At 37.3% G+C, this 24,527-nt stretch overlaps 2 protein-coding genes and 2 long non-coding RNA genes across 10 annotated transcripts; 3 read left to right on the top strand and 1 right to left on the bottom strand.

Moving 5' to 3' along the window:
* Positions 1-1,223: 1,223 nt before the first annotated feature.
* Positions 1,224-2,058, top strand: LOC118062589 (uncharacterized). The gene is made up of 3 exons (XR_004689797.2): positions 1,224-1,420; positions 1,590-1,656; positions 1,872-2,058. It is a non-coding gene; the product is annotated as an uncharacterized lncRNA (long non-coding RNA).
* A 5,420-nt stretch (positions 2,059-7,478) lies between these two features.
* On the top strand, positions 7,479-8,668 carry LOC118062590 (uncharacterized). Its single transcript, XR_004689798.1, has 2 exons — positions 7,479-7,508; positions 7,932-8,668. It is a non-coding gene; the product is annotated as an uncharacterized lncRNA (long non-coding RNA).
* A 6,820-nt stretch (positions 8,669-15,488) lies between these two features.
* LOC118062600 (kinesin-like protein KIN-14T) lies at positions 15,489-21,760 on the top strand. 4 transcript variants are annotated; one of them, XM_035076421.2, is made up of 13 exons: positions 15,489-15,712; positions 16,052-16,127; positions 16,533-16,867; positions 16,979-17,062; positions 17,172-17,339; positions 17,464-17,570; positions 17,743-17,921; positions 18,030-18,191; positions 18,359-18,574; positions 18,925-18,962; positions 19,215-19,342; positions 19,721-21,176; positions 21,433-21,760. In XM_035076421.2, the coding sequence occupies exons 3-13, from the start codon at positions 16,654-16,656 to the stop codon at positions 21,546-21,548; spliced, it is 2,868 nt and encodes a 955-aa protein (XP_034932312.1). In that variant the 5' UTR covers positions 15,489-15,712; positions 16,052-16,127; positions 16,533-16,653; the 3' UTR covers positions 21,549-21,760. The 4 variants fall into 4 exon arrangements, with proteins under 4 accessions (XP_034932312.1, XP_034932310.1, XP_073260672.1 ...); XM_035076419.2 differs by having other exon boundaries at positions 16,553-16,867; XM_073404571.1 differs by having other exon boundaries at positions 15,933-16,867.
* Positions 17,879-24,497, bottom strand: LOC118062601 (pentatricopeptide repeat-containing protein At5g56310). 4 transcript variants are annotated; one of them, XM_035076424.2, is made up of 5 exons: positions 22,079-24,497; positions 19,978-20,093; positions 19,696-19,756; positions 18,568-18,640; positions 17,879-18,393 (listed from the first exon to the last, which is right to left on the bottom strand). In XM_035076424.2, the coding sequence occupies exon 1, from the start codon at positions 23,891-23,893 to the stop codon at positions 22,217-22,219; it is 1,677 nt and encodes a 558-aa protein (XP_034932315.1). In that variant the 5' UTR covers positions 23,894-24,497; the 3' UTR covers positions 17,879-18,393; positions 18,568-18,640; positions 19,696-19,756; positions 19,978-20,093; positions 22,079-22,216. The 4 variants fall into 4 exon arrangements, with proteins under 4 accessions (XP_034932315.1, XP_034932316.1, XP_073260673.1 ...); XM_035076425.2 differs by lacking the exon at positions 18,568-18,640; XM_073404572.1 differs by having other exon boundaries at positions 17,879-18,640.
* Positions 24,498-24,527: the final 30 nt, after the last annotated feature.

The raw sequence follows: 24,527 nt of genomic DNA on the forward strand, positions 1-24,527 counted from the left end.
CTTCTAATTTAATTATGCAGTTCCATTGAATAATATTAAACACTAATTTTTTTTAATAAAACACAATTAGTGGAGATTAAGCAACTTCAACTTGCTTTTTGTTACCCCGCGTTTTACATATAAATAATAATAGGTCCCATGAACAATAAATTATGTTTAGTAATTAATCAAATGATTTATTTTTGTGATTTAATTAAAAAACAGAAGCAACCACAAAAATAAACATTCTCTTAGACAAAGAGTGTTTGTAAACGCGGGCCAACCCGCGTTTCCAAAAAAATTTCAAAATTTTATTTTTTTGTTATTTTTTATGTTTTGAAATTGTTCTGATGCACTGATCTTAAAAATAATTTTAAAATATAAAAAAAAATATATTATTTTAATATATTTTAAAATAAAAATATTTTTAAAAACAATTACAATTATTCATGGATGGAGTACGGTACGCTGGCAAAAGACTTTCCAGACCTCTCTTCTAACGGGGAGGAATTATTATGAGTCTGGACCTGCCTCTAGGCCTTTAACTTATGGGCTTAACAAACAAAAAGGTATTTAGGTTTGGGTATTGGATATAGCTTGTAAACCTTGTGTGGGCTTGATTTTATTATTTATGTAAGTCTGTTTTAGAGTATGTTTTGTTAACAATCCAATCCAATCCAAGTCCCACGTAATTTGATTAGAAGTCAGAGTCAATTGAGATAATTAACGAGATGTGCTTAGAAGTGTGATTAGTTTTAATTCAGTAAATGATAAAGTAGCGAGTTATTGGATTATTAGTTATTTAATTCAGTTCATTGTAATGTGTATTTATATTCTGATTTTTAATTAAAAAAAAAGGGGCAAGTAATTCTCCTATTTCTATATTGGATCTACTGGTTAGTTATTTAACTTAATTAATCACCTAACAGTTTATTTAACAAAAGTGTTCTCCTTTCTCACAGAATATCAGCTAATGAAATCCCTCGGACGCAAAACACAACAAATGACCAAATAATGCAAATGCAAATGAGATGACATTGAGTCTCCCTTAAATGAAACCACATCACAAACAGATCAGTAGATCATGCTTTATTTGGTGTTCTTACCTCCTGAACATTGTCACTGTTTTCCTTGTAAATTGCTATTGGCTGAACAAAAATATCCTACTTCGGGTTTTTGAATTTCAACAGCCAAACTTCTTTCGCTTATGGGATATGTGCTTTCTATGATATTCAATCTATTTTGAAGATTTTGTATGCCTAACAAGTTCTCCTGGCTTTATATTTGCTGCATATTATTCTACAAATGGAATGTTTAAACATGTCAGATTCTGATCACGGGTCAAACAACAGAATGAGTGAAGCAATGAAATTATCAGACCATTTCTTCAAAGGATCTTGCCAGGTTGGTGCTGGCTGAAGGAGGCTGGTCAGACTTACTGGTACTGCGCTCTCCTTCATGCTAAAAGCTTGCTGCAATTTTTTGTAGTATTATATAGTAAGTTCTGAAAATATTTATTCTTCAAAAAACTTATAAGAAGAAGAAAATTTTGTGTTTCCCTCCTTTTTTGGTTCAATTATTTACTTTCTGTTTAATCTTTTTCCATGTAGTGATGAGAGAAGAAAGATCAGCAATCTTTGGATCTTGGATCTGGCAGTTGTTTTTGTGGGCAGAGGGGTAAAAACTTTTGGGGCTCATCATAAGTCAACTATGTAACCACAATACATGAGTGCAATAACATTTTTTTTATTTCCATGGGACTGATCTTGTGAACATGCTGCCGAGGCTTTTATCTTATGGTGTTCATATTCTAATTTTATTTTTTTTATTGCTAGATGATATCAAAATTAACTGTTTGTTTAAAGTCAAATATATTAATTGGACATTTGCAGGTGAAATGTTCCCTGAGCTTATCAATTATGTGGAGATGTTGGGGGGAAAATATGCGGTTCTCTATGTTTCAGATCCTTTCCGATCAATCCAGCTTCCTTATCATCAAGAGCTAGAAAGGTTTCTTGCTGAAGGTGCTGGAGGAAATGCATCACTGAATTCCACCCACTGTGATGAAGTTTGTCAGATCAAATCTGTTGGTAGGAGAAACCACTGGTGGTGGTTTTGAAACACTCAAAGGGGATAAAACACACTGTTTTATTACACAAAACCGAAGCTTACAATTACACAACAAAAGCTTACAATTACACGCCCTCTCTCTCTCTTTCTCTTTCAAGTGTTCCTCTCAATTCTCTCCACACACATTAACAGAGGCTGTGCACTCTATTTATACACAAAATTAAAACAAGACTTTTCAACCTTCTAGGTGTGAAGGCGGCTGGCGGCTGTGGCAGCTGGCGGCTGGCGGCTGCGGCTGATCGGCAACTGGAGGCTGATGGCTGGTTGCCTTCCTTGACCTTCTGGGAGCTTTTGGATTGAGTTTAATATTCAACAAATCTCCCCTTTAAACTCAATCGAGGGATATCATGCCAAGCATGAACTTTAATCGGATGAATGTTTCTCCCTTCAATGGCTTTGTGAAGATGTCAGCAACTTGATCATTTGTGTTGCAAGATATCAGTTAGACTTCTTCATTCTTCACATGTTCCCGGATAAAGTGATGACGTGTATAAATATGTTTGCTCCTTTCATGATACACTGGATTCTTTGCCAATGTGATTGCTGATCGATTATCAATATAAATCTCCGTAGGATTTTCTTGAGGAAATCCCAAAAACTTCAACATATTCCTTAACCATATTGAATGGCATACGACTGAGTTGGCAGCAACATACTCAGCTTCACAACTTGATAATGTGACAATTGATTGCTTCTTGGATGACCATGTGAAAGATGTGTCTCCCATGAAAAAGACAAACCCTGTTGTGCTTTTCCTTTCATCCAAATCTCTACCCCAATCACTATCCGAGTAGCCTACAAGATTAAAGTCTTTACTTGAGGTATAAAACATACCTTCATTCATTGTGCCTTTGATGTAGCGAAGAATTCTCTTGGCTGCATTCAAGTGAGACTGGTCTGGTGTCTCCATATATCTGCTGATGAGTCCGACTCCGTAGAGTATATCCGGTCTGGTATATGTCAAGTACCTTAAGCTTCATACTAAGCTTTTGAAATAAGTTGGATCAACATTTCCAACCTTACTCTTCCTCAATTCCACTCCATTCTCAACTGGAGTTGATACCGGATTGCAGCTTTCCATCTTGAACCTTTCAAGAATATCTTTGGCGTAACCGCTTTGGGATACAAAAATCCCTTCTTCCTTCTGCGTTACTTCTAAGCCAAGAAAATGTGACATTAAACCAATGTCAGTCATTTCAAACTCCTATACCATGCTTCGTTTGAAGTCGTCAAACATGGTAGGGTTGTTGCCGGTGAATATCAAATCATCAACATACAGGCACGCAAATAAGATGTTGCCATCTGCTCCTTTCTTCACATATATGGCGTGTTCATATGGACATTTCTCAAATCCATTATCTTGAAAATACCTGTCAATTCTGGTATTCCAAGCACGCGGAGCTTGCTTCAAACCATAGAGAGCCTTCTTCAACTTGTATACTTTGCCTTTATTTTCAGCATCAATGTATCCAAGTGGTTGTTCAACATAGATCTCTTCTTCTAGGAAGCCATTCAGAAATGCTGACTTCACATCGAGTTGATAGGATCTTCCATCTATGTTGTGCAGCTAGTGAGATCATCAGTCTGATTGTCTCTAGCCGGGCTACTGGAGCAAATACTTCTCCATAGTCAATGCCTTCTCTCTGTTTGTAGCCTTTAGCCACTAATCTGGCTTTGTATCTTTGCACTTCTCCTTTGGCGTTCTTCTTCGTCTTGTAGACCCATTTGACACCTATTGCTTTTTTGTTTTCTGGTAGATAAGTCAGCTTCCAGGTATCATTCTTCTCAATGGCATGTATTTCTTCATCCATTGCTTCTATCCATTTCTCTTCTGTGACAGCTTCATCGAAGCTTAGTGGGTCACTATCTGCAAAGAAACAAAACAGAGTTGTATCTTCCATAACCTGAGTGGTATCGTACAACTCTTCAAGGTTTCGCATCCTTCTTGGTCCTTCTGACGAGGATGCTGATGGTGGTGTTGATGATGATGCTCCTGGTGTGTTTCTCCTGTTGAGTACAGGAAAACTGTGTACCGGACTTTGTGGTTCAGCTGCTGACATAATTGGTTCTTCGACAAGTACTGTTGGTACTTCTTCATCTTCAAGGATCAAATCAGTGGTGATCCATTTGACTGCTTCTTGATCACCATTCCATTCCCAAGATTTATCTTCTTCAAAGATAACATCTCTACTCGTAATCACCTTCTTCGTGATGGGATTATACAGCCTGTATCCCATCCTTCTTTCACCATATCCGACAAAGATGCATTTCTCGCTTTTATCATCGAGCTTTCTCCTTCTTGCATCTGGGATCTTTGCATATGCCACACAACCAAAGACTCGTAGATGAGTTACACTTGGTTTGTGACCACTCCATGCTTCTTCTGGAGTGACTCCTTGCAAACTTCTGGTTGGGCAGCGATTCAACAGATACACTGCACATGATACAGCTTCAGCCCAGTATTGCTTGGGCAATTTCTTTGCTTTGAGCAGACTTCTTGCCATGTCAAGAATCGTGCGATTCTTCCTTTCTGCTACACCATTCAGCTGCGGTGTATAAGCTGGCGTTGTCTGATGTCTGATGCCTTGTTGTGTACAATAGGCTTCAAAGTCATTTGCTGTATATTCTCCTCCTTGATCAGATTTCACTGTTCTGATCGTATAACCAGTTTGCTTCTCCACAATTGCTTTAAAATCTTTAAAACAATTGAATACTTCTGACTTCCTCTTCAGAAAGTATATCCACGTCTTTCTACTAAAATCATCAGTAAAAGTGAGGAAGTACCTATTTTGTCCAGTCGACATAGGCGTAATTGGGCCACACACATCTGTGTGTACTAACTCCAGTGGCCTCTTTGCTCTCCAGTTGACTTCTTTGGCAAAACTGGATCTGTGATGTTTGCTGAGGACACAACTTTCACAGACTTCATCTGGATGATCAATGTGAGGCAAACCTTTGACCATCTTCTTGCTATCTAGCATCTTCAAACTCGTGAAATTCAGATGTCCAAGCCTCAGGTGCCAAAGCCATTCTTCACTGTTGGTGATGGCGCTCAAACACCTTGCTGCATCATACTGGATGTTCAAAAGAAACATCCTATTCTTGGACATTTTCACGTAGGCCATTAATCTCCAATTGTTGTCTCTAATTGTCAGATGACAATTCTCCGAGTAAAAAGTATAGCCTCTCTCCAAAAGTTGACCTAGGCTGATCAGGTTCTGCTTTATGGCTGGGACATAATACACATCGGCGATGTAGCTGGAATCGCCATTCTTCAACTTGACTGGGATGTTGCCTTTACCTTTGAATGGAACCTTTGTGGTATCTCCAAAAGTAACTAGACCTTGCTTGGTCTCATCTAGATTACTAAATAACTCTCGGTAGCCGCACATGTGATTGCTGGCTCCAGTATCTAGATACCATATGTTCTCTTGTTTCTCGCCATGTCCTTGTTGGACAAGTAATACAGACGCTTCTCTGTCATCCTTCTCTGCAAAGTTGGCATGCTCACGTATCTCCAACGGAGCTTTCCATCGGCATTCAGTGCTATAGTGCCCAAATTGATTGCAGCTATAACATTTGATATTTCTCTTGTCACGGTTATTGTAACCGCCTCCTCTTTCTCTAGGAGTGAATGCTTGTTGTCCTCGGCCTTCTCTAGTGGTGTTTCTGCCACCTCTTCCTCTAAAGCTTGTATTCCAAGAACCTCTTCCTTGGAATTGCTGGAATCCTCCTCTGGATTGTTGACTTCCTCATTGAGTGGTGTAGCCACTTGATGAAGTCTCCCCTTGCTCATATCTGTTTTTGAGAGACAGCTTTGCTTCTAAGGCATGTTCAATGGCCTTATCTCCATTTCGTTTTACAATCTTCTGCTCATGAGCTTGCAAAGAACTCATAAGCTCATCAACTGTCAACTTGTCCACTTCCTTGGACTCTTCAATGGCGACAACAACATGATCAAATTTTAGATCTAGGGATCTCAACATTTTCTCCGTAATTCGAGCATCGATGAGGGCTTCTCCATTTCTTCTCATCTGGTTTACTATCACCATAATCCTTGTGTGATAATCAGAAATAGACTCCGAGGACTTCATTTGCAACAACTCAAATTCTCCTCGCAAAGATTGAAGACGAATCTTCTTGATTCTATCAGCACCTTTGTATTTCTGTTGGAGAACCTCCCATATATCATGTGATGTTTCAGCGGAAGCTATGATCTCGAATGTATCTTCATCAAGACCTTGGTAGATGATGGTCTTGGCTTTGTTGTCCTTCTTTCTGTTGACTTTCAAGGCTTGCTTCTGTGCCTCTTGTAAAACATCTTCTCTTTCTTTGGACTCTGGTTCATCATAAGCAGTTTGTACAATATCCAAACACTCTTGTGACCCAAGAAATGCCTTCAATCTGATGCACCAACTATCATAGTTGTCTTTGGTCAGCTTCGGGATGAGTGTATGTGTACCTTCTGTAGTCATTTTGTTCTTGGAATGACTATATCACCTCTTTAGGAGCCGAATTTGGACAAACGGACACTGTAGATCGATCCGGAATGGTCCAAATAGTAGGGAACCGGTCTTACTTTGAAGAAATCGGGTCAGAAAATGGGTGAACCGGTCAAAAAACCAATTCTGTACGGCGGGCGGTTTGCTGGGTTGAACCGGGAATATTCGGGGAATATTCTCTCGGCGCGCTGGCGGCTCGGCTCGGCGCGATGTACGGCGGCTTGACGTCTCGACTCGGCTCGTGTAAGGCTCGGCTGGATCGGCTTGACGCTCGGCTCGAATATGGTGCGCGTGGACTGCACTCGTCTTCAACCTCTGTCGCGCGTGGGATGCGCGTGGTCTACAGAGCAGAATCTTCAGGCGGCTCGTGTGGGCTACCTCCGGCTCCGATCAGGCTGATTCTTGTGACAATGAGTTCTTCTTGATGAGATCTACACTGTGGAATGATCAAAACTTGTTTTGGACAACTTTGAAAATTCGGATATACCCCAAAACACTTCTGTTTTCCGGCAAACGGGGCTCTGATACCAATAGTTGGTGGGAGAAACCACTGGTGGTGGTTTTGAAACACTCAGAGGGGATAAAACACACTGTTTTATTACACAAAACCGAAGCTTACAATTACACAACAAAAGCTTACAATTACACGCCCTCTCTCTCTCTCTTTCTCTTTCAAGTGTTCCTCTCAATTCTCTCCACACACATTAACAGAGGTTGTGCACTCTATTTATACACGAAATTAAAACAAGACTTTTCAACCTTCTAGGTGTGAAGGCGGCTGGCGGCTGCGACTGGAGGCTGATGGCTGGTGGCTGGTTGCCTTCCTTAACCTTCTGGGAGCTTCTGGATTGAGTTTAATATTCAACAAAATCATCGCTTCTGGAAGGAGTTTTAGCTGTAAGTTTCCATGTTGGCCTTTCGTTTGTATGCTTTATTTATGATATTGGTGGAGATTAAGTTTATTTGTATTATTTTATTTATTTGAAATTATTTATGCTAAACAATTTGATTTGATGAGTTGAACCTAATAATAAGATGTTTTATACTATTTATATTTATATCTTTTTTCATCCCATAATAATACTGAGGTATTATAGAAAAATTATTAATATTTTTTGGATGGCTAGGATTTCTTGGGTTGCTATAATTTCTTGAATGGTTCAGGGTTTATTATAAATAAATATTATGTAACTCTATATTAATATAATAAAATTAATGGCTCCCCGTTTTTGTGAATGTAAGCATATTACCGAAGCATATTAAATCTTGTATTTTTTCTATTTTCTCTCCCATTACAATATTCATTTATAATTACTGCAGGTTTTTCATATCAAATACACCTGAACGAAATGCCGCAAGGAAGGATTCTCCTAATTTGTTCCTTGACATTACAAGCTGAACCGTTCCATGCCCATTTCCAAATCTACCCCCATCCATGATCTGCTTTACTAACATTGTTGAATGTCCTGGGAATCCCTCTCAAAAGACCCTAGCAAAATGCCAACACCGCTCGCTAGTTGAGGTCCGTCCGTCCGTCCTTGTTTCCAAGTTTGATTTCTGCTATAACCCTTGCTGTTGCTCTATTGTGTGTTGCGGCAGTAAGGTTGAGTTTGAAATCGAACAATAAATCAAATCTTATTAGTTGTTAATAATCTCTCATATCTTATACTAGACCTAAAACTAATTGCTGATTTTGAAAGGCAAAATCTTCTTCCGAATCCAACAAGATATTTGACTGGCCTCCCTCTACCCTCTCTAATCAACTTCTGACGAGTTCATAGAATTTAGAGCTACTGTTGCAGTTTAAGGCCTCTTCCATGATCTCATGTATTCTCCCAAGCTTATTTTAAAGTTGATTCAGCGTTATTGCAGGGGATGTCTTAGCTAAAACAGGAGATTAGGTGGTTGTTATGTAGTTTTCACTGAAGGGAGATGTCCTCCTGTATTATTTAATCTAGATTGGAGCATTATGTTGTTTTTGTCAACATTCTGAATTGTATGTGCCCATTTGTTCCTGCCGTGTGGGTTTCATTCCAGATTCGAGTAGTTATTTTTTATGAATTGGCTACTATTTCCATTAGAAATCTAGCCGCTGCAATGATATGGAATTTGAAGTGGAAATGACTTGCAAATGTGTGCTTATCAATATAAAGCTCAATTATGAATTAATGATACTAGAACGATGTCCTTGGTACTTGAATGCTTTTTGCCTTTCCCCCCTCTAATCTCAAATTGTTTAACCCACCTAGTAGTGCTCGACCTGAGCGTCCTCAGCTTGAGCATGCTCGACCTGGAAATGCTAAACCCAGTAATCCTCGACACGGCAGCCCTAGACTTGTACTGCTTGACCTAATGGTCCTCAATTAGATAGTGCTCAACCTAGTAGTTATCCACCTGAGCATGCTTGACCTTGAAGTCCTTGACCTAAAAGTCTTCGACCTGATAGTCCTCAGCATGCTTGACCTAGTAGTAATCGACCTGGCAATGCTAGACCAGATAGTCCTTAACCCTATAGTGATCAACCTGATAGTTCTCGACCCGGTAGTCCTTAAGCCGAGCATGCTCGACCCGGTAGCCCTTCACTCAAGCATGCTTGACCTGGTAGTGCTCATCCCGATAGTCCTCAACCTAATCATGCTCGATTGGGTATTGCTAGATCTGGTAGTCCTCCACCTGAGAATCTCGCCTGATAGCGCTCGACTCGGTAGTCCTCGATCTAAGCATGCTTGGGCCAATAGTGCTCTACTTGGTAGTCCTCGATCCAAGCATGCTTGACTTGGTAGTTCCGAACCTAGTGGCCCTCAACCTAGTAGGGCTTGACCCAAGTGTCCTTAGCATGGTAGTCCTCGACCCAAGCGTGGTCAACATGGTAGTGCTTGACCCAGTCGTCCTCGACTCAAGCATGCCCCACCCTGCACGTAGTCCTCAACCTGATAGCCATCGCGCGACCTGGTAGTGCTCAACCTAGCAGGCCTTGAATTGATAGTCTTGGACCCGACAATGCCTGACTCAATGGTGCTGGAAGAGATAGTGTCTGGTCCAAGTGTCCTCGATCTAGTATTGCTCTGCCCGGTAGTCCTCAACGTGGTAGTGCGCTACCCGGTAGTGCTCGAGCTTGTAGTTGTCGACCAGATAGTTTTCAGCCCAGTTGCCTAATTGTTCTCGACCTAGTGGTTGTCGACCTGATAGTTTCCAGCCCAATTGCCTGATTGTTCTCAACGCAATAATGCTCGATCTGGTAATTCTCGTCCTGGTAGTGCTGGACCAAGGAGTGCTCGGCGTTCTTTATCCTGTAATTCTCGACGCGGGCATGATCTGTTGATGGACATCTTGGAGGTGGTGGGTGGTGAAATGTAGACATCCCTATTTATTTTTTTACAAATCCCGTCTTTAGAATTCGACATTTCACTTAGAGACCGGGGTCGCTTAGAATTCTCTCGTCTCCACCTACCAAAAACTTTTCTCTAATTTATTAAAAACAATTCTGCATTGGAATTAATATTACGATGATATCATTGCCATGACTTCAGTCCAGGGTGGGGATCTGTTCCTTTCCCAAATATTTTCACACAGCCTTCACCATCAACCCCCCCCCCCCTAAATCGTTGGTGAGGCTACTTTTTTAAAATGCAAAAACAAAAAAATTAAGAGCATAGATAATTTTTTGATTATATTATTAAACCTAGTTTAATGGGTCAATCTTTAAATCTCGTATTTTATTTACCTAACTCGAGTTTCCAACTAAATCATGCAGGAGCTAGCCCAAATTAAATTGATTGATTTTATTGGTCCAAATACAATCCTGATAACTTGTACAACTATGACTTGACTTAAAAAATAGTTTAAGATGATAACTTATTTTTTTAAAAAAAATATTGAGACAATGACAGATTGAATCAATCTTAGTCTCTCAGTGATCCGTGTCATAGATTCCATTGAGTTTAATAACTTTTTTATATTTTTTTTTAATTATATGATAAAAATATATGGTTATAAAGTTGAGCATCAACCTAAAATAAAAACTTATTTGATATAATGATAACCCTATATAAAGAAAACAAAAATAAATCATGTAGTTTATTTCTCAACCAATCTTATATTAAAGGATAAAATCGAGAAAATAAATTAAAACAATTAAAGGAAAAAAAAAATCTAGTCAATGGATGAACACATCAAACTTATGAACCAGGTAACTCAAGGCTAGTATGCCAAACTTGTAAACCGGGTTATGACCTCCAGTGGAATTATAATTTATTTTGTTTAAAACTATTTGTTATTTAACTATATGATAACAAAAATTAATGATTACAAAATCAAATACGAATCCAATATTGAGATGTTGAAAAAAATAAAAAGGTTATACTCAACAGATAGGCGAATCATGTAAACCAGCCAAACCTATGAATATCTCCATGGACTTTATAAAGTTTAATAAATAGCTTTTCTCTTAAACTATTTTCTTTACAATATGAGAAAAAAAAGACAAAAAAAAAGAGAGTCAAGTTTAATAATAATAATAAAAATAATACCGCAATATAGGTTATTTACTTGGTTATGATTAATGAATTTGTTTATTAAAATAAATTTGAAATAAAAATTGACATACATATAAGATTTATTTAATAAAACAAAAATAAAAAATATATTATTCAAGGATGCATAAATAAATAAAAATATTATAATAAAGAAATACATTTTATTTCTAAAAATTAATTTAATATAATAATAAAAAAAAAACAAATGAATCATACTAATCTTTTCAAAAAATTAAACATATTAAATATAATTAAAAAATAATCACTATTTAAAAAAGGATAAATAAGTAAAAGAAATCTCAAAGAAGTAAAATACAAACTTAAAAAATTATTTAAACAAATAAAAAAAACTTTAAATTATAAACAAATCAAAACTATATATGAGACCAAATGCCTAGCCCATGTATAAAGGCCCACGTGCAAGTTATAATTTACTTTTTTGTAAGATAATAGAACAAATAACATGTCATTCATCTCAATTTAATTTTTTTAAAAATAGATAACTAGATTTCTACCACTATGGTGGCTATAAAATTAGGGTGGTTGATTTTTTTTTTTTTAAAAAACTCATTTTCAACTCAAAACACTTAAAAAAATACCCTAATAACTTTGTTAAATGAACCCTTAACCTCTAAAAGCGTAAATAACCGCCTCAAAATCCAAAATCATCTTGAAACCCAATTTCTTTCTAAGCTCACTTCTGATTTTTTTTTTGTGTTGCATTTTTAAGGTAAAAAAATACCTAATTCAAACGATCATCATCATATGGAATCATTTGGAATAAAAATCTATTTGTTTTGGTGGTCAGAATCATAAAAACAACATCTTTCTCTGTTTAGGCTGGAATCAAGTGATTCTCTCACCCAAAAATGAATAAAAAATGATGAAAATAAAGTTTAGTATTGAAACTAATTTTTCTAGAATTAGAGGGACCGACCACCTAATAGCTAAAAAAGATGAGGGACTCAAATATACTTTTCAAACAAAAATTAAAAGGCACTATCTATTTGACCTATGTTTTTCACTTTAGTTCTTTATCTTTTAATTCAATCATCTTTTAGAAAAAAAAAACTTGTAATTGAGTGCTAATAAAGGCACAATCATGCAAAATACATAAATAAATTTGAGGATCAAATTGAAAATTAAAAAAATCACTGCTTCAATCCACAATGATATGTGAAATAGTGAACAATGATTTTAAACAGTGAAAATGTCACACCATTTAGCTTTTCATTAGTTATGTGACCCACACTCCATCACATATTAGATATTTTCACTTCATATAAAAAAAATATATATATGTAGGTTTTTTCAATGCATTTTTTTAGTTTAAGAATCTAAGTTCAAATATATTTTTTTTTTTATGAACACATGTGATCAAATAAATCGAGAGCTATGTATGTTAATAAATAAACAAAAAGTCATTAACGATACCTAAAAATAAAACTTGAAAAATTAAGAGACAGATGTAAATTAAGATATTTAATCTCAAAAGCCGAAATATTTACTCGGTTGTGTTTATTAAATTTATTTATTCAAATAATTTATTTATTTAAACAAACGGTAATAGAAATAGAGACACAAATTAAATTGACTGAATGAAATAAAAGGGGAAAAACATCATGCAAGGTTACACATATTAAAAATATTATTTGAAATTAATTTTTTATTTTTAAAAATAAAGTCCATCCATACAAAAGATAAAAAAAATACATGAATAAGAAAAACTCTTCAAATTTAAATGTATAACTAAAAAAATAATCATTATTTAAAAGAGGCTCTCCAAACAAAATGAAAAAGAAAAAGAGTACTAATTAAATATAAATTAAAAAAATTAGAGAAAAAACCATAAAAAAAATCATTAATTAAAAAAAAAAACTAGAAAAAGAAAAGGGAAAGACCAAATGTTACTAGGCTTAGCAAGCCAGGCTAGCTTGCATGACCCATTTTGTTAGAGCCCACACATGAAATTGCTCTAACAGACCCACCAGATTGAGCCCTTAATTTTTTTTATTTGAAATTGGGCAGGATGACATTTTTTTTAGAAAAAGTTCAGATAATGTGTCATCTTATTTGCTTAGATTCCGACTATTGTGGTGGCCGAAAAAACGAGGCTCAAGTTGTTTTTACTCAAAAATCTATTTTTCAACCCAAAACATCATTGATAAACCTATATATGACTTTAAAAAATCAACTCAAAAATCTAAATTAATTTGAGCTTAGATATATTTTTTTTCATGAATTTTAAAAATAAAAAAAATCTATTATAAACTTCCTTTATTAAATAGATTCATTTGACACAAATAGATTCATTTTGCACAATCCATCTACGAGAGGATGGACAGGAAAATATAGGACAGTAGAAAAAGAAAGAAAAGAAACACTCCTGAAGAGTAAAACTGCATAACACAACGATGAGGAGCTAGCCCAAGGTCCAAGGACCCCACATCTCTCTAATTCGACATTGAATATTCTACCTTAAGAAATGAAAATGGTGATCGATGAGGAATTAACCTGTCACCAGCAAGCAGTCGCGTCCAGAAGGAAGTAGGGTTGCCTTTACTCCTTGGTTATTTAATGGCACCAACTCAAAGATTAATGCAATTGATTGGTCCCCTCCCTGATCCCAGATTCACCACAAAAGCAAAACAATAGTGAATTACGGGGTATGACGCCCCTGCATATTGAAATTTGGATCAAAGGAATTGAATGTCTTGGGCAGATATCGAAAGCTGCCATTAAAATCATATGAAAATAAAGGCTTCATTTTCTTTAGATTAAATATGCAAGCTACGCATTTCCTAGCAGTAATCCCCCGATGGCCAGCCTTTGTATGTCGGCTGTTTCAAAGAATTTCACATGCACAGTAGCGCATAAAGGATAGTGGACTGCTCGAAACCATGTAGTCTTAGTAATTAAATATCCTGCATACCTCTGGTCCTGACAGAATCCGATGTCCTATCTCTAACCTTTCCTAACAGGAAATGGGAGATCCCATCTGGATTTTCTATTTGCCACCTTTGGGGTTCTGACATCCAAACTCTGCTGATCTCCACTGCATGCAAGGGAAGGTTTGAATTATTATGTTATTCCATTATCGAATGAATGTGTTCAGATGTTGGGTTGGATTGTTTTGTTCCCAATGTATTCATGGTCCTAAATAAAAAAACAAAACAAAAAACAACAACACTGTTCAGATCGATCGATCATAGGCTTAAGTCTCACTCTAATTATTGAAATGATCGATCATAGGCCCCCCTCCTTATAAAATCAACAATATATTTCTTGTTTTTTGTGTCTTTATCGTAAGATGGAACTGTATTTTCTCTGGCCCATTCATTGGTCTATTCTGACGTGGTTTGCACACCAATTAACATTGAAGAATGAAGATTATCACGAGATAAAGAAAGATGGACCATACTATATATCAAAAAGACTAGCTAGTATATAGATTATTACGGTCGGCTAGCTCGCTAGCTATCTATCTGCCATGGAAATATTTATGATCAAGTCCTTAATCAATAGCATATAGATTACGTAAGCATGCAGCTCATCAATGATCGACCAGTATTATTATTATTATTATTATGAATCAATATATCTTTGACACGTTAAAAGGTCGAAGGTAATAATGTAAGGTATCCGAGTACGATTAAATGTGGGTTCAATGATGTGTTATACCTAATTTCACCAGGTTAAATTATATATTGAGTTCAAATCTATGTTGGTATGATAAGATAACAAATTTAATATTATTGGGTTTAATTATGTACTAAGTTTAAATATATATAAATTTGATAAGGTGTTACATTTAATATCATAAGATTCAACTATGTGTTGAGTTCAAGTACATATGAACATGAAGAGGTACTAAACCCAATATCCTTAAGTTCAGTAATATTATCTGCCCAAATGCATGTGGTTCTAAAAAAATAATAAACCCAAATATCTTTAAGTTCAGCTGCGCGGGCTAAAATACATATGAATCTAACAAGGAATTAAACCTATTATTCTTGAGTTTGAAATCATTCCAAACCAAAATTATATTAGGTTTTTAGATCCCATACTGCGTAACATGGATTTGTTTATTTATTCTCATGTTTTTTAATATAAAAATATTAAAAATTAAGAATAATCATCTCTTTACATCATTAAGTGCATAACAATCTTAAAAAAACTTACTATATTTTGATCAATATTAATATTATACATGAGATATTTATTCTTTATTTATTACAATTTTTTTATTAAAAAATTATTTAAAAAAATTTGTTTTACAGGTACGGGTCTTCTATCACCCTTCATCGACTTCTTAAAGTAATCACCCTCATTCAAACACTCGGTAAAAATTTTATTCATCAGCAAATTGGATTTTGTAACAAGAGTCTTTTACTCTGATAATCATCTAAAGAAGAAGAAGAAGAAGAAGAAGTACTAGCCGAGTGAATTACATGCATCATGTTTGTTGGGGCATGGTGTATGGTACATGGGTCCTTCACCAGCAGAGTAACAGAGACAACTCTCTCTCTTCTCTCTCCCTAGTACTCTGTATTCACGCAGGGCAAGGTAGGCAGGTCTTTTGTCATGATGCTATAGTTAGAATAGCGCCAACACTAGTTAAATGCTTCGGTGTTTCATATCTTCTAGTCTCGCATGTGGTTTAAGTTTCAGATAAAACAAGTGATCTTTCAGCTGTCATAGTTGCAACAACGACAAATATTACTCGCAGTTCAGCATAGAACCACCACCATGGCCTGATTTAATCTCTTCTCTTTCCTTTTTCTAGCTAGCTATGGAAGTTTCATGTCATCAGGGCTACTGTTACCATTCAAATTAAGGTTTTTTCATCACTGAAAGGATTTTCTGTTAATGGTGTATGATTGATCCTGTGTCTAATTGGTCCAGGACCGACCATGCTAGCTGTGGATGGTCTCGGGTCTCAAGTGCCGTTTTAGCCTCAGCCATAGCCATAATACTGCTGGTATTTTCTTTCATCTGGTTCCTCGAAAACTTAATATTTCACTCCCCCCCTTAATCTGTGTTTGTTGTCAGTTCATTAATTTTAAAATACGATTCTATGCATCACTGTACATTTTTCTTTAGAGAGGTACAGAAAACCAGAAATCTTATCTTGTATTGTTTACTTCACTGTCCTGTTTAATTCAACAGAATATTGTTGGCTGTTTCTTGAGTTCACCATGTTTTTTTAACACTACTTGACATATCAACAACTTGGCATACAAGAAATTCATTCTACCTTTGCTGCAATTATAGTCTCTTAGTAGTTTCGGCCATTACTTAAAATGTGAAGGATTCGATCTTTATTATTTCTGAAAGTCAAGGTTCTTGTTCAAACTAGACTAGCTCAATGCTATCTGCTCTACAGACTACATTTTCCTTGTTCAGCTGCAGAGTGTGAATTTGGAATAAAGAGCAGCAAGTCATGTAGAGAAATGGAACAAAGAAATCATATATTTTCCACAGACTAGTACTGGGAAGCAGAAAAGATGGATTCAAGAAAACCTGTTAGAAATCTTGCTGAATCCCTTCATTCCCTACTAGGGATAAAGGCAAATCTAACTTCCAACTGGGTTAAATCAGTTTGCGATATAATAAAAACCCTTCCATCTGAAAAATCAGTTGAAATGCAGCCAACCAACTCTGATATTAATGAAGATGATGAAGATGACGACGACTGCAGTGCAATTTCAAAGATAAAAGGTAAAAAAAAGAAGCACTTTTGCTTTCATAAATCTAGATGCACCTCTGTTCGTTATTATTCATATAATTATTGCTCACTCCCTTGTATAAAATTTATTTTCCCGCGAACAGATGAGCGAACTGTCTTGACTAACCACATAAACCAACTGAACATAAAGAGGAGGCAAATCCTAAACGAGTTCCTGGACTTGAAAGGTTAGTCAGGTTTCTTTTATTGTGATAGCTTGACAAGAGACAGGCAAGTTGATGGGCTGACACTTCATGCATATGCCAAATTGACTACAGTTTAATAAATGCCATGCAGGGAACATCCGTGTATTTTGTAGAATAAGACCTTTCACATCTGGGGAGAATTGCGGTCATTTAAGACCAGTCGTCGCATCGGATTCAAATAAAGTTGTTCTAAAGCTTACGGACAGCAAGAGCAAGAGTTACAATTTTGACAAGGTTCTCCACCCAGGTTCATCCCAAGGTGCTTGACGTAAATCAAGTCTCTGATTATTTCATTTCCTTTTCTTCCTCCAACCAAAAAGCAAGTAGAAAGCTATTTTATCGTCATTTATCACGATCATGCTTTAATAGTTGGTCGCTTTCAGATGAAGTTTTTACAGAAGTTGAACCCATCATCAAATCAGTCCTTGATGGCTACAATGCCTGCATTTTTGCATATGGGCAAACGGGAACAGGAAAAACTTTCACAATGGTGAGAACCAGCTAACACTTCACTCATAGCATATTTAGGTGTTTCAGAGGTAAACGACACAGCCAAAGGACACACACTGTGCTGAAGACACAATAATCCTACATGGCTTAGTGTATTCAACCTCCATCCGTGTCCTCTGACCTTGTGTTGTTCTTGGTTTAATATATCCTAGGAAGGTGATGAAGACGCTCCAGGCATAGTGCCAAGGGCCATGGAGGCTCTATTTAAACAAGCAGTAGACAGTAACCATGCATTTCTCATCAGTTTCAGTATGCTCGAGATATACATGGGAAATCTTAAGGACTTGCTTGTCCCCAAACCAACAAAAGCAACAGATCCTATGCCACCTTGGTATATTCTCATACCCTAAATGTTTCAATACACGGGTTTATCTAGTTCAACCATTTCGAAAGTATTAAGGCAATCCTTTCTAACATAATCCAAAATCTCTAAATACAGCCTTTCAATACAAACAGATCCAACGGGAGGAGTCGAAATCGACAACCTTGTGGCCATTAAAGTGAACGACTTCAACCAAGCTCTGAGGCTGTACAGATTGGGCTGCCGTTTCAGATCAACCGCCTCAACAAATTCCAACCTGACATCTAGCCGATCTCACTGGTAATCGAATTTCCCTAATTAGACTCTTATGTGTCAGTGTAGTTCAGCATGAGAATAGAGCAGTCACGCAGTTGCCTTGATACATGGACTGATTCCAGAAGATTCTTCAATAAAGGGCAGTTATTATCCTCTGTTCTAATCTTGTTCTTCTATATTGCTCACAATAGCATGATACGGGTAGCAATAACTTGCTTCAATGCTCCTGAAAGGCGAAGGGAAACAAATAAAATATGGTTAGTTGATCTCGGGGGAAGCGAGCGTGTACTGAAGACAAAGGCATGGGGCAAAAGACTCAATGAAGGAAAAGCCATTAATTTGTCACTCTCTGCCCTTGGGAATGTGATCAGTGCCCTCCAAAGGAAAAAGCATCACATACCTTACAGGTAACAGCGAACTCACCAAACTCTTATTTTCTCGGTATCTGAGCGTTTTGGCCACCCAACCCAACCCTATTTCACCCATATCTTCCATCAGAGCATGTATAGCATTGAACTGTCATTTAGAAAAGGATTACAAAAGAAAAAAAAGAAAAAAAAACTGAATTCTCTCAGATTGGCCTGTTCTCTAGTATTAAGTGAAAAAAGGAAATAGTTTCCTCTTCCTTTCCAAGATTCTAAATGTAAACAGAAATGCTTCATCAGCTTTTCCAAACCTAAAAATCATGGGTGGCTAGATAATGGCGGCTTCTCCAGAGTCTCAATTAAAAACTAAATTATCCCTTTTACTTTGACAGGAATAGCAAGCTGACACAAGTTCTCAAAGATTCTCTAGGTAACAATCCTTAATCATGTCCATACTTCTTTCTATGTGATTACAGCCGCTAACCATTCACAGGGGGATCTGTTCTTACCTCATTTGGAGTACCATAATAATTCTCAAACAAAAATTTAAATCAGTGTCATCATTCACCCATATCTGTTATTTATTCCTTAAACATGTTATGTGACTTCTTTAAGAAAATAACTGATAGACATATTTGTTGTTAGAAAGCGTGGAACTCATAGACCATCTTCTGCATTACAGGTAATGATTCAAAAACAATAATGCTGGTCCATGTCAGTCCCAAAGAAGAAGATTTGTGTGAGACCATATGTTCTTTAAATTTTGCAACAAGGGTGAAAGGTGTTCACCTAGGAAATGAGGGTACAATTGTAAGTAGGCAAACATACTTATTTAAGATTGTGCTTGTTTACATTACCCTCGTCCAACGAAAAGCACAAGTATTGGGTCCAAAAACGCATAAATTAACCTCTTGATGGAATTTTCTTGAATGATGACAGCTAAAAAAAATTTAACTACATCACTTTGAATAATTTTGGAAACTCTTTCACAACCATGTTTCAAGTCCTATAAAGTACATATTGACCAGCAATGAGATCCATATGTCTGTTGAATATAATATCATAAACATAATTACATTTTTATTTATCTGTAGCAAAACATATTGGCATATTCTTGTGAACAATTGAAGTAGCAAGTAAAATAAAATACTAGATCATCTGACCAATGAGGTGGACGTTAATCATCAGGAAGCAAAAGAGAAGAAGGAAGTTGCAATGGCAAACCTGCAGCAAAAGATGAAACATATTGAAGATGAGTGGCTGCTTGCTAGAAGTGACATTGAAATATTAAACAAGAAATTAGAAAATCTAACAGGGACAAGTGCATCATCTGAGGAGCAAATGGAGGCATACCATTCTTCTATAGAAGAACCACTTACAAAGAGCAGGATAGTAGATATTACAGCGAGTCCTTTATCAAAGTTACCAAGATTTATGAGGCCTACCATTTGCAGCCGAAGAAAATCTGGGACGAGGTATCAAACTTCTGAAGGAAGAGATGGCACAGTCCTTGCAAGAAGGAGAAGACCAACATTTCATCGAGCAGAGTCTGTGAGTTTCCCTGTAAAGGATCATTCAGAAAACAATTCAGACCACAGTTTTTCCAGATCTAGCTGTTTGGCAGGTTTGAACATGAAAGATAGTACTGATGATGCAACAGAATACAGCCAAGACACAACTGAAAGTGGTTTTAAATTTAATGGCCTCCATGAACAAGAAAGAGCACCAAGGAACTTGATTAGTCAAAAGGCAGGCATCAGTCACATTCAGAAAAATAGCAGTAGACAGATGAACAAAATCAACTGTGTCAAATTTTCTAAGATTGATAGCTGGCTACATCTACAGAAGAGTGAATCCACTCTAAGTGGTTGCACTCAAAGGAAAAAACGGGTTTTAGCTGTTCCTATTCCCGAGAAGAAACATAAGAGTACAGTAGAGAGCAAAGCAGACAATTTTTTTGACGAGAATGTGCATGACTATGCATATGCAAAGCAAGTTGTCAGCCATGATAAGATAAATGATCTCGCAACCACAGGGGCAGTTGGAAAGCCCATATCAGAAGCGGTCATGGAAAACCCACTGAAAATGTTAAAAGATTTATTTAATGAGGACTCAAGATCAGATGTCACTTCTCTATTACAGACAACCGGGGGGGAAACAATGGTACAAAAACTACAGCTTTCTGTGGGCGATGTATTAGCAGGGGATAGTGAATACGACACTTTTTCTCCACAAGATGGGTGTTTTCCTAGTCTTGAAGAATGTGAGGATGGCAACAGCGTCAATGATATGTCAACTACAAAGGCACCAGAAGGCAAAATACAATGTTCAGACTATTTCCTGCTAAAGATAAGTGGGCGCAGTGAATGTTGTCCATCTGAATTATTTACTACTTCCGTTTGTTCAATAAGGGATTCTGGTGTCTCCTTTGCCATGTTAGAACTGGAATCAAGCTGTCAGCAAGCACCCACTGAATCAAATATGGAAGACAGTGAAAGGCAAGGCTTTTACTCCTTTCAGTCGTTGGCAAAAGAGACAAGACATGGCCTCCTTCAGTTGAACTCAGCTTTATTTATGAACAGTGAAAATCATGAGAACTTAGCTGTGACATTTGGTAAACCAGAAGGAAAATTACAGAACACAGGTAAGAACTTTGATGTCTAAACCAAATATTTCTCTCATGCCTTGACCATGTTCATTGTTATAATGGAACAGTGGCCAACCTCCCATCACCTTTTTTTTGTTTTGTTTTGTTTTGTTTTGTTTTCCTTTTCTTTACTTTCTCTGCAACAAGCCCTCTTTGCTAACTTCCATAAAATGAAAAATAAATTATCTTACATTTATTCCTATTTAGTAAGGTCAAAGTCCACCATCTTACAATTTGCTCATATCTTGGCCAGGAATATGCCATCTTGTTAAACAGAAAATTGAGATTTTATGCTCCAGTGCTCTTCTAGGATTGGGGCTTTATGACCTGGGATTCGACCACGATTTCTTCTACGGTTTAATGCTATGAAGCAGCTCCGACGGATATGTATATCTATACATTTTCCTTTCTGTCTGTATACAATATGCTCATTTCATCTTTATTATCCCTACAACATTGGGATATGTTAGAGCCATTTTGCAACAAGTATCCTTATGTTGTAAGACCTCTGTAATTTTATTTTTCTTCTATACAATTATAATAACTGTCTTGTTCAATTTTCTGAACGAGGACTCACAAAATGTACTGGCAGTATTCGATAACTAGAACTACATAGAATCTTGGGGGAAGGTGGCAAACATGCTGATTATTTATTGACCCATTTTTTTGAAATGAAAAAGGATCCTCAATATTAACAGTTTATCGTGTTTGAATATTAATGCTCCACTCACTAATCATTTTTGCAAATGAAATTTTCAATTCTGTATGGTACACTTGACATTATATTTAGCACAAGAAATAAAACATTGGAAGCAGGAAATGAAAAGGAAAAACAATTTGGGTGTGCATGAAAATCTACCAACAGCTCAGAAAAATATGCAGGTTTTGCAAAGACATACCTCCTTGATGAGAAATGAGATGTCTGTCGTACATGTGAGGCGGGGCAGGTTTTCAGATGGTCACAGCATTTAGTTATCCAATGCAACCAGAAGTTGATTTGGTAATAGATCATGCATCTTTGGAAGTAGAAGTGCGTCCTATCCCAATTCAAGCAGCGCACCACTTTCCTTCTCGAAATGCTGAGAAAGTCCTAATTGCCGATTTATCTTGCTTAGAACTTCCTGTATCCTATCAAACTGAGAATGCGAAGTCTCTCCTGCAATAAACTCATGAACTCTGTTATTCACTTCAATAAGACTTCCTCCTGGAATTTTTTTAACTCCTGCATCCCACATCACCTTTCTCACCACCCGAGACTCATTCCATCTACCACGAGAAGCATAAATATTCGATAAAAGTGCATAGTTTCCGCTGTTATCAGGCTCCAACTCTAATAGATGCTGCAATGCGAGCTCTCCAAGCTCAGGATCACCATGAGTATTACAAGCAGCAAGAAGAGACCCCCATATAACCGCGTTAGGCTCGAATGGCATCTGAGCAAGTAGTGTTCGTGCCTCTTTGAGGTGACCAGCGCGCCCAAGTAAATCAATCATGCAGCCATAATGCTCAATCTTGGGTTCAATCCCATACCTAGATACCATACGGTTAAAATACCATCTACCGGTTTGTACCAATCCCACATGGCTACAAGCGGAAAGGATGGCAATGAAAGTGATGTCATTTGGCTTAACTCTTGCCCTTTCCATTCGAGAGAACATTTCAAGGGCTTCTGTTCCAAGTCCGTGCAAAGCTAGTCCAGCAATCATTGTTGTCCATGTTATGATAGTTTTATGATTCATATTCTCGAATACTTGTAATGCCCTTTTAATGTCGCCAGACTTCGCATACATGTCTATAAGTGCGTTGTTGAGAGGGATATTTGTAGTCAATAATCCAAGTCTGTCAATGTAGTGACGAATCCACTCCCCCAGCTCCAACGCACCCAGTCTGGCACAAGCAGTAAGCGCAACTAACATGGCAATTTCATCAGGCTCCACATTCTCGAGCTGCATTCTACGAAACAAAGCAATGGCATCGTGGGGCCGATTCGCCTGCGCATACCCAGTAATGAGAGCTGTCCAGGAGATAACGTTTCTTTGAGGCATACGTTCAAATAAATCTCGAGCATTACAGAGGTCACCAAGCTTAGCATACCCATTAAGCATTGCGTTCCAAAGAGCGACATCTCCTGTCGACATGCTCATTCCATCAAACATCTTGCGCGCATCACAAATGCAACCAGAGCCGAAGGAGGAGTACATCTGGACAAAGGCCGTAAGGACGTGAAGGTTAGAGTGGAGGCCAAAGCGAATGGATTGAGAGTGAAGTTGCCTCCCAGTCTGGATCGATGAAAATCGAGTGACGGCCTTGAGAGCGAAAGGGAAAGAGTAGGAATCAGGTCGCAAGCCAGCAAGTTGGATGTTATTGTAAAGATTGATTGAAGCTTTGGGGTGGGTGGGAGAGGAAGAGAGAACTTTGATGATGTTGTTGTAGAGATAGATGTCAGGGGCATGGGTGATGGAGGTGAAGAGAGAGTAAGCATAGGAATAGAAGCCAAGAGAAGAGCAAGCGTGAATGAATCGACTGAGGAGCAGATTGTCTGTATCGAGAGCTCTGAGAAGCATGAAGGCATGTGTCTGGTGGATGTGCTTGAGATGAGAGGAATGGGCAATCAAGGAAATCAAAATTGATGATGATGAAACAAGGGAGCTGCAGTAGAGGAGGAGCATGGTCCTATTGCTTTTCTTGGAGTTCAAATATTCACCACCCAGCATTCTACTCACTCTCTCTAGCAGCCTTCAAACCCATGAGGACATAACCATCAGCTTGTGAATTTGCAGACAAGCCAACAAACCACAAGGAAGCCCGGCAGCGCCCAGCCCGCAAAGAGAGAGTTTTGAGTCTTATGAATTTAGGCCTCACAGGGAAAATAAATGCCACCCCTCCTTCCGCGCGATTGAAAATCCTCTCAATTTGAGTAACTCGTTAAATTGCTTCCGTAGAAAGAATTTTAATTAATCTCTCACCAAGACAAAAAAAATAAAGAATAAATCATAACTTGATGCTAAAAGAGGGAAAAAAGATCGTCGAACTGTAACGATTTCTGGGCTTTCCTACTGACATCTTATGAACTAAAGAAGGAAAAAAGATTTGATTTTTTAGTTATTTTATATTGTTTTGGTAAGATGATTTTTTAGCTAGGTGGCGACTACCTGATGGGTGAGTGAAAAGAAGAGGACAAAAGAAACAGGGGGCGAGTGTAAAGAAGTTGCTGGATGAGAAAACTGTTATACTGGAGAAGTGAAAGCAGCAGCAGCAGCAGCTTAGATTTGGATTAAATGAACAGGACATGACAGCGTAGGACATGTAGACTGGTGGGGTAAAACCAAGGTAAACAAGACAAGGGGG

This window comes from Populus alba, chromosome 14 (assembly GCF_005239225.2).
Source record: "Populus alba chromosome 14, ASM523922v2, whole genome shotgun sequence".
Lineage (NCBI taxonomy): Eukaryota > Viridiplantae > Streptophyta > Magnoliopsida > Malpighiales > Salicaceae > Populus > Populus alba.